Genomic DNA, 17,929 nt, shown 5'->3' with positions numbered 1-17,929 from the left:
TAGTTACTATGTGTGGGGTTTTCAGTGTACAGGCAGATTGGACTGAAATTTTCTATGTACATGTATGGCTGACATTTTCTATGTACATGTTGGACTGAAGGTTTTCAGTGTACATGTTGGACTGAGGTTTTTCCATGTACATGTTGGACTGAAGGTTTTCCATGTACATGTTGACCTGAGGGTCTCCATGTACATGTTGGACTGAAGGTTTTTCTTGTACATGTTAGCTGAGGTGTTCCATGTACATGTTGGACTGAAGGTTTTCTATGTACATGTTGGGCTGAGATTTTCCATGTACATGTTGGACTGAAGGTTTTCCATGAACATGTTGGGCTGAGGTTTTCCATGTACTTGTTGCACTGAGGGTTTTCCATGTACATGTAGGACTGAGGTTTTTCCATGTATATGTTGGACTGAATGTATTCCATGTACATGTTGGACAGAGGGTTTACATGTACATTTGGACTGAAGGTTTTCCATTTACATGTTGGACTGAAGATTTTCCATGTACATGTTTGACTGAGGGTTTTCCATGTACATATTGGACTGAAGGTTTTCCATGAACATGTTGGGCTGAGGTTTTCCATGTACATGTTTGACTGAGGGTTTACATGTACACATTAGACTGAAGGTTTTCCATGTAACTGTTGGACTGAAGGCTTTCTATGTACATGATTGACTGAAGGCTTTCCATGTACACATTAGACTGAAGGCTTTCCATGTACATGTTGGACTGAAGGCTTTCCATGTACACATTAGACTGAAGACTTTCCATGTACATGTTGGACTGAAGGCTTTCCATGTACATGTTGGACTGAGGGTTTACATGTACACATTAGACTGAAGGTTTTCCATGTACATGTTGGACTGAAGGCTTTCCATGTACACCTTTGACTGAAGGCTTTCCATGTACACATTAGACTGAAGGCTTTCCATGTACATGTTTGACTGAGGGTTTACATGTACACATTAGACTGAAGGTTTTCCATGTACATGTTGGACTGAAGGCTTTCCATGTACATGTTGGACTGAGGGTTTACATGTACACATTAGACTGAAAGTTTTCCATGTACATCTTGGACTGAAGGTTTCGAGGGTTTTCATGTACATGTTAAACTTAGGGTTTCTATGTATAATGGAGTCAAACATGTTCAGATAGTCAACAGTAAAATAGGAAGAGACATTACCTTAGAATTTCCGCAGTATTAGCTATGAATCAAGTTCATTGTACATTGTTATATATTTTCGAAATCCAGTTTTTCTGGTACATACTGTTTGTCAGCAAAATTAAATGGTAAATTCTGTTATAATCTGTTTGATTTATCTACTAGATTATTGCTTTCAGGGTTAATCAGTATTTTTGAGGCATGGCAATTTCCTTGTTTTATGGTATCTATGGTTGAAGTTATCTGGACGTAATTATTTTGTCTCTTTTTTTTTTTCCAGAAAAATGCAACTTGTCCAATATGCCGTGTTGAAGTTAAAGTGAATTCTCCATGAGAAACTACCTCAGAACTGTCCCGCCATGTGATACTAGACAATCTTTACATATACCTGTGAAGCCACATTGTGAAACTTGTGAAAGATTAACTGTTTGTTAATATATCCTTAATTAGTGAATACACTTCATATATTGTAGCAGAAGGAAATGTGTTACCTGTGTTCATTTTCGTGCTTAATCTATTCATTGTATTCAGTAAGCCATGTCACCATTGATTTCCAGTTCATGTAGTTCTGCATGCGAGGATCAATTTTTTTCTGCAGTAAAGAATTTAACCTGATTAAAACGTAGGATACTGTGGGATTGTGCATGCGCCAACCCCCCCCCCCCCCCAAGTGGTGGGGGCATATATTTGCTCTTGTCCGTCCTTCCTAGAATGTTGTGTCGCGCCTAGCTCCAAAAGTATTTGACGTAGAGTCACAAAACTTTACAGGAATGTTTGTCAGCATGTGTAGTTGTGCACCTGTGGTTTTGCATCCGGATTCATTCAGTCGTTTAGGAGTTATGGCCCCTGACTTTGTAAAAATTGGTCATTTTAGTATTGTGTTGCGTCTAGCTCCAAAAGTATCTGACGTAGAGTCACAAAACTTTACAGGAATGTTGGCCAGCATGTGTAGTTGAGCACCTGGGGTTTCGCGTCCGGATTCATTCAGTATTGTAGGAGTTATGGCCCCTGACTTAGTTAAAAATTGGTCATTTTAATGTTGTGTTGCACGTAGCTCCAAAAGTATTTGACCTACAGTCACCAAAGTTTACAGGAATGTTGGTCAGCATGTGCAGTTGTGCACCTGGGGTTTCGCGTCTGGATTCATTCAGTCATGTAGGAGTTATGGCCCCTGACTTAGTTAAAAATTTGTTATTTTAATGTTGTGTCGGGCGTAGCTCTAAAAGTATTTGACCTAGAGTCACCAAAGTTTACAGGAATGTTGGTTAGCATGTGCAGTTGTGCACCTGGGGTTTCGCGTCTGGATTCATTCAATATTGTAGGAGTTATGGCCCCTGACCTAGGAAAAAATTGTCTTTTTAATGTTCTGTCGTGCATAGCTCTGTAAATATTTTACCTATAGTCATTATTTCACTACACAAAATCAGACTTCTTGTCCAGACTTACAAAAAAAAAAAATGAGTTTGTGAAACATGTATGTTAAAATGTTAAAATGTTCTTGACCTAGAATCATAAAACATTAGAGGATTGTTTTATAGCCTATGAAGTGTTCTCTTTAGGATTTTACCCAGCTAGGCCAGAGTTATGGTCAACTAAGTGAAAAATACACATAAGGTTCTTAAAAGTTCGTGTTGCAAACATCTTAAAAATTGTTTAACCTGAGTCATTAAACCATGTTACAGTGGTAGGGGTGGGGGCACCTGTGTCCTATGGACACACATCTAGTTGCTGAACTGATTGAAAAATTCCGATCATGAATAAAGTCTGTGAAAAAAAAACACAATTTTGATGGCGTTTTCTTGTGCAGATAAATGCTGGAATGTTGCTATTGAATCTTGTCATAGTGTTTAGCCTGACTATTTGAAATAAGGAGAGCTGACTCACCACAACATCAGCGTCGGTGTCACACCCTGGTTAAGTTTTTCATACCAGTCCACAAAACCTCTTGTCATATAGCTTTGAAACTTTCAACACATGTGTACCATCACCATGTCCAATTTTAGGCAAGAGAGTACATAACTTGTCAAGGATTTTGACTGAATTATGGCCCCTTTTAACTTACAATCTTGAAAATTTTTCGTACCAGTTCATATTTTGTGTAAACTGACATGGCTTTGAAACTTTTATCACTTGTTTATTATAGGCCTAACTAAAGTAAAGGAACCAGCATAGGAGCCATCTGGTCTAGTTGTCTAATGGCTGCCAGGTATTTGAACACTAATTTTTCACTTGGCATGGCAACAGAGGTCTAAATTAAAGCTAGTTTCTGTTTAAATTTCATTGTGGATGTGTTTTTGACATTTTGGTAGGAAAAATGGGAGAGCAGGTTGTATTTGGTGAAGTGAAGCTCAATTTTAGTATGAGTAGTACTTCCAGGTCAGAGCAGTGTGATTTTGTTGTGATTTTACAGTAAGCAGATGTGACCAGAGAAATCTCTCTTAGAAGATACATGACCCTACTTTTCTCTTCATTTTATATCAGTTTTATCATAACTCTTTAAAGTGAGGTAAGGATTTGTTCTCTGAAATGGGTCTAGCTATGTTTGGTAGCTCTTTAAAAAATGTCAGTTTTATATAGAATATATAGGGAAAACTATTTACCTGTTTGTGACCTATAACAGTCTCTGTCTGTAGGCAAGAGTATATAACTCTGTCAAGTATTTTGGCTCGGGCTGAATTATGGCTCTTTTTAGACCTGGAAATTGGTCCAGTTTTTGAACAAATCCACGTTTTGTCAAAACTATTCGGTATGTGGCTTTAAGACTTTGAACACTTGTTCATTGTCATGATCTCCATCTGTAGTCAAGGGTATGTAACTATAGTAAAGATACTTGGCTGAATTTTGGCTGTTTTTGGACTTTGAAATCAGTTAAGTTTTTCGTACCAGCCCATTTTTTGTCTAAGCTGTTTGACATATGGCTTTGAAACTTTGACAACTTGTTTACCATCATAGTCTTCATATGTAGGCAAGACTACATAACTAGGACAAGGATTTTGGCTTAGTTATGGCCCTTTTTTGACATAGAAATTACTTGACTTTCGTGTACCATTCCATATTTTTTCAAGACTTTAATATATGCCTTTGAATCTTTGAACACTTGCTTTCCATCATGGTCTCTATGTGTAGGCCAAAGGAAATAACTTTTCTACTCACATCTTTTTAGCTGGACCATTAGAAAAATAACTAGGAACCCATACTTACATCAACTGTTTGAATAGTTGAGCACGCTGTCAACAGACAGCTCTTGTTACTTCATATTTTCTATCATTAGGTGAAAAGAAAGTCATATTTTCTATCATTAGATGAAAGAAAGTTGCCACTGATTAAAGAAAATTGATTTATGACATCATTTGGAAATATAAGATGCAAAACTTTTGTCATTAATATTTATGCCCTTTCCCCCACATTTGAGGACAGTATATTGTTTTCTTGCCTGTTATTTGGTAGACCATCTGGTTTCAGATTGATAACTAGAGATCTTGGGCCTACAGTAGTCAAACGTCATGTGATGATTGCCTGTGGCCATTAGATGACCAGTGTTGTAATGGGGTCTAGTAGATCAAAGGTTGAAGTCAAAGCAGGCCTATAACTTTAGAACAGATTAGGGCCGAGACCTCCAAATTTAAAAGGTTGACTGTGTATTACTGTTGGATGACCCCAATTGTTTTGGGGTCAGTAGGTCAAGGTTACAGTAACCTTGAGAATAAAAATATTTTCAGATGAAATATTGGAGGTGTCCGAATCTATGACATTCAGACTACATTGAATGATTACCTGTTTTCAATAGATGGCCCCCAATTGTTAATGGAGCCAAAGGTCAAGCGTACAGTTACAACCTAACAATTTGGTTTCTGGTAAATAACTAGAGAATGCTTGGGCCTAAAACAACCAAACTTTATAAAATGATTGCCTTTTCTCAGATTAAGAAATCAGTTGATCAAAGGTTAAGGCCACTGTTACCTTGACTGAGACTAAAATGGCTTTCTGGTGAATACTCGAGTCTACATTCATCTAACTCCATTGAATGATTGGCTATGCCTATTGTTTTGGGGAACATTTGGTCAGTGTCACAGTATACTTCAGCCAGAACACATAGGTTTCTTCAAAGTACCACCTTTGTGGGTATATGTGTTTAGCAAAGTTAACATCTCTTTTTGATCTTTAAAAAGAATATTGCTTAATTTATAAACGTTATAAATTACTGCTTTTTTAAGGTATATATTATGTTTCAACTTTCTGGATCTTGGTTTTATTCTCAATAATCTAAATATATGACAAAGCCGTAAGTTTAGTTTAACAGATGGCCAAAAGTCTTTCAAGATAACACTTGTGTTAATGTTTACAAACAGATTTTTGGAGGAAGAGTTGATATAAAGGTTTTATAAGTTTTGTTGTGAAATTTAGTAGGATAGATATTTTTCTGGCTCTTAAAACATGAGAAGAGATTGCATTAAATGATCTTGCATTTTTTATGTCCCCTTCCCCCATCCACCCCCATTCGAAAAAGGGACAGTACTTTGTTTTGCTCATGTCAGTCAATCCATTGATTGATGCTTTGATTTTCCAATCAGTAACTAGAGTATACTTTGGTGTACAGTCTGTAGGGTGACTGCTGGTGTTCAGTAGATGACAGGTAGTAAAAGGCCGCGGTCACAGTAACCTGAACACCAAACTGTTTCTTGTAAATGCCTGAAGAAATGTTTTGTCAGTGGTCAAACTTCATATATGATTGTGTTTGACGTCTTTTGCTTTAAGGTCAGTAGGTCAAGGTCGCAGTGATGTCGAAATTGAAAATAACTAGAGAATGCTTTGGCCTGCGGTAGTTGAACACTTCATAGGATGATTGCCTGTTGTAATTCGGTAACCGTATTGTTTTTAGGGTCGGACATTTAGCTGTAAAGATTATGTTAGTTCACTTAATTGTGTGTGACTAAACCTTACTCATTTATGTAACATTAACATGCGAGATGTGTTGATTTCACAAATAAAGTTATAGACATGTATTATATAAAATTTTATATCTTAAAAATGCACAGTATTTCTTTAACCATAAAATTGTCGAGTTTGTGTGAACAAACAACGCTGTATGTTAGGCTTAAAATACTACACACATGATGTATAAGTAAACACAGTATGAATGTGTAATCTGAAGTTTTCTAACAATTGGCTGTTACTAGGTATGGTATAGGTGTGACTGATGCATAAACAGGTTATACATGTAGACTAGTTATATATGTTTGATCAGGATTTTGTTGAATTAAATCAGCACTGGAATATTGCCGTCTCTAGTGCCCAGACTCTCAGCACTGGAATATTGCTGTCTCTAGTGCCCAGACTCTCAGCACTGGAATATTGCTGTCTCTAGTGCCCAGACTCTCAGCACTGGAATATTGCTGTCTCTAGTGCCCAGACTCTCAGCACTGGAATATTGCCGTCACCAGACTCTCAGCACTTGAATATTGCCGTCCCTAGTGCCCAGACTCTCAGCACTGGAATATTGCCGTCTCTAGTGCCCAGACTCTCAGCACTGGAATATTGCCGTCTCTAGTGCCCAGACTCTCAGCACTGGAATATTGCCGTCTCTAGTGCCCAGACTTGCAGCACTGGAATATTGCCGTCTCTAGTGCCCAGACTCTCAGCACTGGAATATTGCCGTCTCTAGTGCCCAGACTCTCAGCACTGGAATATTGCCGTCTCTAGTGCCCAGACTCTCAGCACTGGAATATTGCCGTCTCTAGTGCCCAGACTCTCAGCACTGGAATCTTGCTGTCTCTAGTGCCCAGACTCTCAGCACTGGAATATTGCTGTCTCTAGTGCCCAGACTCTCCAGTAATTCATGTGCTCTTAAAGACATTTTCCGATATCAATGTATGAGTCTATGCCTTGAAGCGTGGGATATCCTGACCAATTTGCTCATCTTGTGAAAGCAAGTGATCTGTGTTTTGCTGTATCAGATAATGAAATATTTTGGTGAGAGATCAGCATTGTATGTCTTTAATTTTTCTCATATGTTGGGATAATTTGGTCACAACTGGTTTTGGCTTATTAGTTTTGTTTCTTTTCAGTAATACATTTTACTATGATACATAGCCAATGTAAAATATAGTGATATAACCTATTTGAATGTCTAAATCAGCTATATATGCTATATTCATGCATCAAAAGATTTTTTGCAATAAAACATTTTCGGTTAATAGTTGTCTTTATAAGGTTTTACTATTCCATACATTGTTTAACATTTAGATGAACTTGCTACACACTGTAGCTTGGGTGTATTTTTTAACAACTTAATGTTTGACTTACTAGGACAATTAATTTTTAGCTCGACTGTTCAAATAGGTAGAGCTGTTGCACTAACCCATGTGTCATTGGCTCAATTGAAACTTCAGACATTTGTTCATTGTGATGATCTGACATACATTGTGCAGGTTCCATAACTCCTTTTTTGCATTTTTTTGACCTATTTTTTGTGTAAGCTGGAATCTGAGAAACCACTGAAACTTGAAACTTTTCACACTTATTCATTGTCATAATCTGACATGCAGTACACAGTTCCAAAAACATTGCTTTTTCCCAAAGTTATGCCCCTTCAGTTTAACAGAAAAAAGGTCAAAAAAATGCAGTCTCTTATTTCATTTAGAAAGGAAGTTCTGCAACATTGCCTGCTTGTACTTGTTTATGTCTGTTTTCATTTGTTTACTTTTTTAGTAGCCCCATGTGGTTCTGGGACAATCTATGTACGAAAAGAATTGGAACCACTGCCTTACCCTTGCATGATCATAAGAGGCGACTAATAGGGTCTTAACACTTGGTTTTGCTGTAACTCTGTGATTCCAGCAGGTATGCAAATTTTGATTCCATACCTCACGTTTTTATTTCGATGTAAATGAGATGTGAAACCAAAATTTGTAGTCCTGTTTGGCACCATATAACATATACTGTGTTGGTGCGCCGTAAAACCCAAATAAATAAATAAATAAATACTCTTTTAGTAACAAGACCTTTGAATAGTTGTACTTTGGAGTCCTCCAACAACTTTAGTTTTATATGCCCCATCCACCAACATCAGTCTGCTAGTAACATTTTCTTGTTGACTTGTATCCTGCAGTTCAGAGTTCAACTATACAAAGTATATAAAGAGCTATCCTACTCAACCTGACGTCTGTGTGGGCGTCTGTTCGGTTTCACACCTTGATTCAAGTTTTTATACACTTCCACTTTATCTCTGATATTACATGATGGTGTGATGCTGAAAAATATTATTGAATGTTTTAATTCTGCGGCACTATGACATTACTTATTATGTCCAAATGATAAAACACAGTTCCAGATTATCTTCTTTATTTTTCTTCGGTGGAGAACCACACAGTCAACAAATAACAATTTTCACACGGTTATCCGTATTAAAAAAAAATTAGAAAAAAAGGTTTAAGTATTAACAATTCTAGTGTTCTAGTGGAAAACCACGATGTTTCTACTTGGAAATCCAAATCTATTCTCCTATAAATCTGCTGTCTTGAAAATATATTTTTTCTCACCATATAATAACTGACTAATTAAAATGACCCTTATTGTGACTAATTAACAGTATAAACCAATCAAATTCAAGAAAGCGTACATGGTAATAAAATTACAAGTATTTAGAATATTAACAAGTTTTGACAGCAATCAACACCTTATCAGTCAGCAAATCTTAACATTTAAATTATCAAGTTAGTCACAATGACCTTATCATAAATAGATTTAGAAGCCTTTTAGCACATTCTGGACTATTAAAGATTAAAGTGCATAAATGTGTCAAAGTTGAGACAACACTAAAGTTTTGACAAGTGTCATAAAAACAAAGAATTGAAAGAATTGCAACTTATACATAATTAGATATTTTACACTTTTTTTTCGTTGATCTGCTCTTTTACAAAAGTTATTAAATTTCTGTACTGAATCTTCATCGTATACTTTTTTATTCAGATTACTTTTCTACAAAAGAATTATACCGATTTTCAGCTGCACAACAATGGATTTGCTTCAAACTTAAAATAGTAATTCCTTGTCATTACCCACATCAAATGACAAAAGGTCCATTACTCTCGCACCAATATTTCATGAATTATCCCCCCATTTTACCTAGAATTTCAGGTTATAGGTTTTGGTGCACCTTCACTCTACTTGTCATTACAAAGTGGATTCGATTAAATCTAATATAGTTGTTCGTCATCACTTACATTTTATGACACAGGGTCCATAATTTTGACAACTATTATTTGTGAATTATGCCCCTTTTACTTGGAAATTTAGTTTATTTTTTATGTATTTTCACTTTATTTCTATTTAAAATACTTCCTCATCATTGTTTTCATCATATGACACAAGCTCATGCTCACATATTTTATGAATTATGCCCGTTCTCACTTAGAATTTCAGTTTAATTTTTATGCTGTTCCACCATATCTCAGTTGTTAATAAATGGATTTTATTTTGATTCAGACGTTATTAACACTTGTTCTACATCACCACTGATATTGTATGACATATGGTGTACAACTCTGGCACCAATATTTTATGAATTATGCCCCCTTTTTACCTAGAATTTTAGGTTTAAGTTATTATGTTATCTCAGTTATTACTGAATGGATTTTATTCAAACTTAGAATGGTTATTTTACATAATTAGCCACATGATATGACACATTATGTGTAACTCTTGCAAAAATATTCCATAAATTATGGCCCTTTCATTCTTAATTAATGTTTTGATACACTTTCACCCTATCTCTGTTTTTGCTAAATTGTAACATTTTACTCAAACCTAAACTGTTATCCAGTATAGTCGTTGGAGTCATTAAACACATCAGTGACAGCTCAACCTTCCTCAGATGTGTCTTTATTTTACAGTCTAGCACAGATATGGTCGAGTTGTCAACATAAGCTGGACATGTGCATATTGTTGTGACTTGATGTTTGATAATTATTTTCTGAATTATGCCACATTTTGGACTTGCGCTCTCTCTCCTCCCCCCGCCCACATTTTAAGCTCACCTTGACCAAAGGTTCAGGGTGTGCGGTTAGTATATGTGGATGGTCTGGCGTCAGTTATGATCATTTTTACTTCAACAACTCTGAACCTACTGGTTAGAGTTGCACCAAATTTGGTCTGTAGCATCCTGGCAATGTCCCCTCTCAAGTTTGTTCAGTTGGAGCACTTGGCCCCTTTGAGGGGCCTCTAATGTTGAAAACAGAAGAACCTGTAATCAACCTGCTCATGGATCATTACAAGGTCCTCTCACGATTTTTAGCTCACCTGTCATATAGTGACAAGGTGAGCTTTTGTGATCAGCAAGTCAGTGACAGTAAGTGTCGAGGACATACTGAGAGCAAGTGATTGTAAGTGGTGAGGACATACTGACAGCAAGTCAGTGACAGTAAATGTTGAGGACATACTGACAGCAAGTGACAGTAAGTGTTGAGGACATACTGACAGCAAGTGTTGAGGACATACTGACAGCAAGTGGTGAGGACATACTGACAGCAAGTGACAGTAAATGTAGAGGACATACTGACAGCAAGTGATTGTAAGTGTTGAGAACATACTGACAGCAAGTGACAGTAAGTGTTGAGGACATACTGACAGCAAGTGACTGTAAGTGTTGAGGACATACTGACAGCAAGTGACTGTAAATGTTGAGGACATACTGACAGCAAGTGACAGTAAGTGTTGAGGACATAGTGACAGTAAGTATTGAGGACAGAAAGTGGCAGTAAGTGTTGAGGACACACTGACAGCAAGTGACAGTAAGTGTTGAGGACATACTGACAGTAAGTATTGAGAACATACTGACAGGAAGTGTTGAGGACATACTGACAGCAAGTGACAGAAAGTGTTGAGGACATACTGACCGCAAGTGACTGTAAGTGTTGAGGACATACAGACAGTAAGTGTTGAGAGCATACTGACAGTAAGTGTCGAGGACATACTGACAGCAAGTGACAGTACGTGTTGAGGACATACTGACAGCAAGTGACAGTAAGTGTTGAGGACATACTGACAGCAAGTCAGTGACAGTAAGTGTCGAGGACATACTGAGAGCAAGTGACTGTAAGTTGTGAGGACATACTGACAGTAAGTGTTCAGGACATACTGACTGTAAGTGGTGAGGACATACTGACAGCAAGTGACTGTAAGTTGTGAGGACATACTGACAGCAAGTGGTGGTGAGGACATACTGACAGCAAGTGACTGTAAGTTGTGAGGACATACTGACAGATAGTGACAGTAAGTGTTGAGGACATTCTGACACCAAGTGACTGTAAGTGGTGAGGACATACTGACAGCAATTGACTGTAAATGTTGAGGACATACTGACAGCAAGTGACAGTAAGTGTTGAGGACATAGTGACAGTAAGTATTGAGGACATAGTGACAGAAAGTGTGGAGGACACACTGACAGCAAGTGACTGTAAGTGTTGAGGACATACTGACAGTAAGTATTGAGAACATTCTGACAGGAAGTGTTGAGGACATACTGACAGCAAGTGACAGAAAGTGTTGAGGACATACTGACAGCAAGTGACTGTAAGTGTTGAGGACATACAGACAGTAAGTGTTGAGGACATACTGACAGCAAGTGATTGAAAGTGTTGAGGACATACTGACAGCAAGTGACAGTAAGTGTTGAGGACATAGTGACAGCAAGTCAGTGACAGTAAGTGTCGAGGACATACTGAGAGCAAGTGACTGTAAGTGGTGAGGACATACTGACAGCAAGTCAGTGACAGTAAATGTTGAGGACATACTGACAGCAAGTGACTGTAAGTGTTGAGGACATACTGACAGCAAGTGTTGAGGACATAGTGACAGCAAGTGTTGAGGACATACTGACAGCAGGTGACAGTAAATGTAGAGGACATACTGACAGCAAGTGTTGAGGACATACTGACAGCAAGTGGCAGTAAGTGTTGAGGACATACTGACAGCAAGTGACAGTAAATGTAGAGGACATACTGACAGCAAGTGACAGTAAATGTAGAGGACATAGTGACAGCAAGTGTTGAGGACATACTGACAGCAAGTGGCAGTAAGTGTTGAGAACATACTGACAGTAAGTGTTGAGGACATACTGACAGCAAGTTACAGCAAATGTAGAGGACATACTGACAGCAAGTGTTGAGGACATACTGACAGCAAGTGGCAGTAAGTGTTGAGAACATACTGACAGTAAGTGTTGAGGACATACTGACAGCAAGTTACAGCAAATGTAGAAGACATACTGACAGCAAGTGGCAGTAAGTGTTGAGGACATACTGACAGCAAGTGACTGTAAGTGTTGAGGACATACTGACAGCAAGTTACAGCAAATGTTGAGGACATACTGACAGCAAGTGACAGTAAGTGACTGTAAGTGTTGAGGACATAGTGACAGCAAGTGACATTAAGTGTTGAGGACATACTGACTTGTGGACATACTGTCAGTGTTGAGGACATACTGACTTGAGGACATACTGACTTGAGGACATACATACTGACTTGAGGACATACTGTGTTGATGACATACTGACAGTGTTGAGGACATACTGACTTGATGACATACTGACTTGATGGCATACTGTCAGTGTTGAGGACATACTGACAGCGTTGAGGACATACTGTCCATGTTGAGGCATACTGACAGTGAAGTTATTGTAGACTTCTCTTTAGAGACAAATTATACGGTGTCTTATGATAGTTCATTTTATTATATTGATGACTAGTACATAGAAAGAACAAAATTAATAAAAGCAGTGATTTTTAAACATCATAAGGTGAACAGTATGAATTGCAGCTAAGTATAGATCACAGGTTGGTGAGTATCACAGCTTGTCAAAGTTTATAAAGAAAGTAGAACACAGAACAAACTAATTGTTATTGTCAGAAAGCCAGGTAGTACAGCAGCTGCAGCATCTATCTCTCCCAGACCTCCAAGATCCATCTCTCTTCGAGACTTTGCTGCAGTACATTCACATGTTACAGATGGCTGCTGGAACATAATTCTGGTACAGGTCTGAGTATAGTCCTCTGGTATACATGTACTGTTCAAGTCAAAACTGCTTGATGCAAACAAGTTACAATCTTTTTCATTTACAAAATTGACACCATCAAAGAAGCAAGGCTCGGTCGAGTCACTACTAGCCATTACATTTTCAGTGAAATTTCCAATTCCGCAGATTGGGCATTTGTTGACATTAGCATCAGTCGGGGAGTACCATGATTGTAGATTACAGACAGAGGAAATGGTGTAAAGATTTGCTTTTGTTGCAGCAAATGATGCACTCTGTGTAGGCATAGCTTCGTCATACTCGTATTTTCCATCAGTTGTAGCCTTTAGACCTACAATAGCTTCTTCTCCAATTCTCATGTTATCTTTTGTACCGGAACAACCATCTCGTGGTGCAATTCTCTCAATTATGATTTCTTCTGTAATTGGATCTTCACCAGGCTCCAGCACACAATATACCTCAAATACAGCATCTATTTCATAATATGATTTTCCCGCAATTTTCTTTACATTTGCTCTATGTTCTTTCGTTTTTCCATACACAACAATTTCGGACATGAGAAGTCTTTCCTCCATTGAAAGCTCAATCCAGTCTTTCGAAATTGTGCATTTTGAGTGCACAAAACCTGTCGAGATAAAGAGTATAAATCCAAGCGCTAATGAAAATTTCAAACTCTTCTCCATTTTACACTGTTTTTAAAAATTCTATGTCCTTGTTTCTTTTAACAAGTGGTTAATTTATATAAATTGTTAATTTATTTCCACTCTACACTGTGTTAGTGTTAGGTCAAAAAAAGTTTAAAGTATTTAGTAACTAATGCTTGAAAATTATGCATGTATAAGGTTTAAGATCACTGATTAATTGATTAAATACATCGGTTAAGAAGATTATAAAATACTGGAACTTAAAAATATTATTTATTAATGTTATAATATTTAATTTCATTTTCAGTGGATTAATTTTTTTTTCAAAGATTAAGGTACTAACAATGGTATGAACTGTTTTAGACATTTAGATTTTGAGATAAACAAAACCGTTGGCTGACAGTAAAAATTGCAGATAATTCTTTGTATTATACATTTTGTTTCAACTGCAGGTTAATTAAGTCATCATGGGGCGCATGAGAATTTTTGACTTATTATTGCTTGGGATTTCTATGTGTTTTACTAGTGGTTGTCTGCTCGAAGGATATTTTGAAATGAGTGTAATGGAGAGATTTGTTCAGTCGAAGTATGTTGTGTATGGTAAAACCGTTAATCATCATGCAAACAAGGTCCAAGTTAATGGCAAGTCGATGTATATTATTGACGCTATTTTTGAAGTGTCGTGTGTCCTGAAAAGATGGGATGACAAAGTTGCAGAGACAATCACTGTTACAGGTATTGCACCACGTGATGACTGTTCTGGAACACTGGTCCATTCCATCATGCGAGTTGGTGAACATGCAATTCTTGCCCTGACAAAGTCATCTGACGGAACTTTTACATTTGATGAAGTTATGCCAAAAACATCAGCTGCTGTCAAGGCCTATAAACCTTATCTCTTGTCTTTCTCGAAAATCTGCGGCATGCAGACTTGGGAACCACCAACTGGAGCCAACACCAACAAATGTCCAATCTGTGGTACATCAGACTTCGAGCAAGAGGTTCAAAGCCTAGATAACTCCAATAAACTACTGAAAAATTGTCTGTCTACCCAGAATGCAGTAGTCTCCAATATGACAGACTGTGACCTCTATATGGAATATTCTGTTGATGAATCAAACACAAAGACATGTGTACCAGACAATTACTCCCAGTCATGTACAACTTTACTGTACAGAACATCCTCTGCAACATGTGATTGCAACCCGAAAAAGAAGAATGCTGTGCTGGGTGTTGGAGCAGGTCAGACCATACTACCAAGTGCATTCATGGCATTAGTTGTTCTTTCAACCCTACTCAAGAATATTGATATATAGAGTAAATGACAGCTATTTGAAACATAGGTAGATTCATAGTTTTATCAAAGAAGGGTTTATGTGCTTGTGATTTGTGAATTTCAATCAATTAAGAAATAATGACACAAATGCTGTATACGGCATTAGCTGAAATATGCTTTTCATAACTATTACATATTGTATATTGACAATCATGTGCATATAAAGAACTAAAAGATCCTGTTTTATCTCATTAAACTTTTGAATTTGTTAAAGAACATTAATCTTTCTTGGTAACGGTCTTTCCTTGAAGTTCCTAAATTTTCTAAGATCATGTTTCAGAATGATGATGATAAATACACCTTTATGTTATATACTGGTAACTGCATTTTAAAGTATTATTACTATTTTATATCAAATAAACATATTTTTAAAAGTGGAAGAAGTGAAGGTTTTTCTCTCTATTTTTTTTTATTATGATTACATTATTTGTATTACAATTAAGTAACTAGTTCCAGGTATACACTACATCCTAATGTTTTTTAGGAACAATAGTAATAAATAGGTAATCTAGCAGTACTTCTTGGCTAGTCATATAATGGCAAAAAGAAAAAATCCTGAATTTCTTCCAACTTAGTCGCATTACCATGTTTTATGCAAGCGAGTTTCTGTTTTTATTTCATTGTGGACCTATACTCCACATTTTGGTAGCATTTTCATGGAGATTTTTTGCATTTATAGATATGTAAACAAGCCTTATTACTCATGTGTTCATACCCACTAAGCTATCAGTTTGGAAGAAATTCCATAGCGTTGACCTGTCAGACAAGAAATCTCTCTTAGAAGATACATGACCCCACTTTTCTTTGTGTTTTTGGTGGTTTATAGGTCATTTAAGAACATAAGGTTAGTAATTCTTTTTTAAAATGGGCCTGGCTATGTGTAACAGCTCTCAGAAGATTGTTAATTTTATATAGAACATATAGCAAATTTATTTACTACTGTGCCGCCTTTACAACTAGTAAATAGTTCCAAGAGGTAGATCTTCAACAGTTCTTTACATGCTAGTAAATCAAAAATAATAATGTACCAGTAGTTCCATTACAAGTGAAAATGCATTACATCTTCTTGTTCTTTACATGCTAGTAAATAGTTCCAAGAGAAAATGCGGTACATCTTCTTGTTCTTGAGATGCTAGTAAATAGTTCCAAGAGAAAATTACATCTTCTTGTTCTTTACATGCTGGTAAATAGTTCCAAGAGAAAATGCATTACATCTTCTTGTTCTTGACATGCTGGTAAATAGTTCCAAGAGAAAATGCGGTACATCTTCTTGTTCTTGACATGCTGGTAAATAGTTCCAAGAGAAAATGCGGTACATCTTCTTGTTCTTGACATGCTGGTAAATAGTTCCAAGAGAAAATGCGGTACATCTTCTTGTTCTTGACATGCTGGTAAATAGTTCCAAGAGAAAATGCGGTACATCTTCTTGTTCTTGACATGCTGGTAAATAGTTCCAAGAGAAAATGCGGTACATCTTCTTGTTCTTGACATGCTGGTAAATAGTTCCAAGAGAAAATGCAGTACATCTTGTTCTTTACATGCTGGTAAATAGTTCCAAGAGAAAATGCAGTACATCTTCATGTTCTTCACACTCTAGTAAATAGTTCCAAGAGAAAATGTTGTACATCTTCATGTACTTCACACGCTAGTAAATAGTTCCAAGAGAAAATGCAGTACATCTTCATGTACTTCACATGCTTGTAAATAGTTCCAAGAGAAAATGCAGTACATCTTCATGTTCTTTACACACTAGTATAAAGATACAAGTGAAAATGCAGAACATCTTCATGTTCTTTACATGCTAGTAAATAGTTCCAAGAGAAATTGCAGTACATCTTCATGTACTTTACAGGCTAGTAAATAGTTCCAAGAGAAAATGTAGTACATCTTCATGTTCTTTACATGCTAGTAAATAGTTCCAAGAGAAAATGCAGTACATCTTCATGTACTTCACACGCTGGTAAATAGTTCCAGAGAAAATGCAGTACATCTTCATGTACTTCACAGGCTGGTGAATAGTTCCAAGAGAAAATGCAGTACATCCTCATGTACTTCACACGCTGGTAAATAGTTCCATGAGAAAATGCAGTACATCCTCATGTACTTCACACGCTGATAAATAGTTCCAAGAGAAAATGCAGTACATCTTCATGTACTTTTACCAGCATCCAAGAGAAAATGCAGTACATCTTCATGTACTTCACACGCTGGTAAATAGTTCCAAGAGAAAATGCAGTACATCCTCATGTTCTTCACACGCTGGTAAATAGTTCCAAGAGAAAATGTGAGGATGTTCTTCACATGCTAGTAAATAGTTCCAAGAGAAAATGCAGTACATCTTCATGTACTTCATATGCATCTTCATGTACTTAACATGCTGGTAAATAGTTCCAAGAGAAAATGCAGTACCTCCTCATGTACTTTACATGCTAGTAAATAGTTGCAAGAGAAAATGCAGTACTTCCTCATGTACTTTACATGCTGGTAAATAGTTCCAAGAGAAAATGCAGTACCTCCTCATGAACTTTACTTGCTAGTAAATAGTTCCAAGAGAAAATGCAGTACTTTCTCATGTTCTTTACATGCTAGTAAATAGTTCCAAGAGAAAATGCAGTACATCCCCTTCATGTACTTCACATGCTAGTAAATAGTTCCAAGAGAAAATGCAGTACATCTTCATGTTCTTTACACACTAGTATAAAGATACAAGTGAAAATGAATTTAAATCTTCAGGATTTCAAAACAACTCAAAAC

General features: G+C 36.8%; 1 protein-coding gene across 5 annotated transcripts in view; it reads left to right on the top strand.

Annotated features, from left to right (window-relative positions):
* The window catches only part of LOC123536200 (uncharacterized), a 35,238-nt gene extending 27,878 nt beyond the window's left edge, over positions 1–7,360 (top strand). For all 5 annotated transcript variants that reach the window (XM_053528543.1, XM_053528540.1, XM_053528545.1 and 2 more), the window contains one exon: positions 1,447–7,360. In XM_053528543.1, the coding sequence (XP_053384518.1) occupies positions 1,447–1,500 (54 nt within the window). In that variant the 3' untranslated portion in view covers positions 1,501–7,360. The remainder of the gene's footprint in view (positions 1–1,446) is intronic.
* The last annotated feature ends 10,569 nt before the right edge of the window (positions 7,361–17,929 follow it).

The sequence above is a fragment of the Mercenaria mercenaria genome, chromosome 17 (assembly GCF_021730395.1).
Source record: "Mercenaria mercenaria strain notata chromosome 17, MADL_Memer_1, whole genome shotgun sequence".
NCBI lineage: Eukaryota > Metazoa > Mollusca > Bivalvia > Venerida > Veneridae > Mercenaria > Mercenaria mercenaria.
This window is presented reverse-complemented; position numbering and strand designations above follow the sequence as displayed.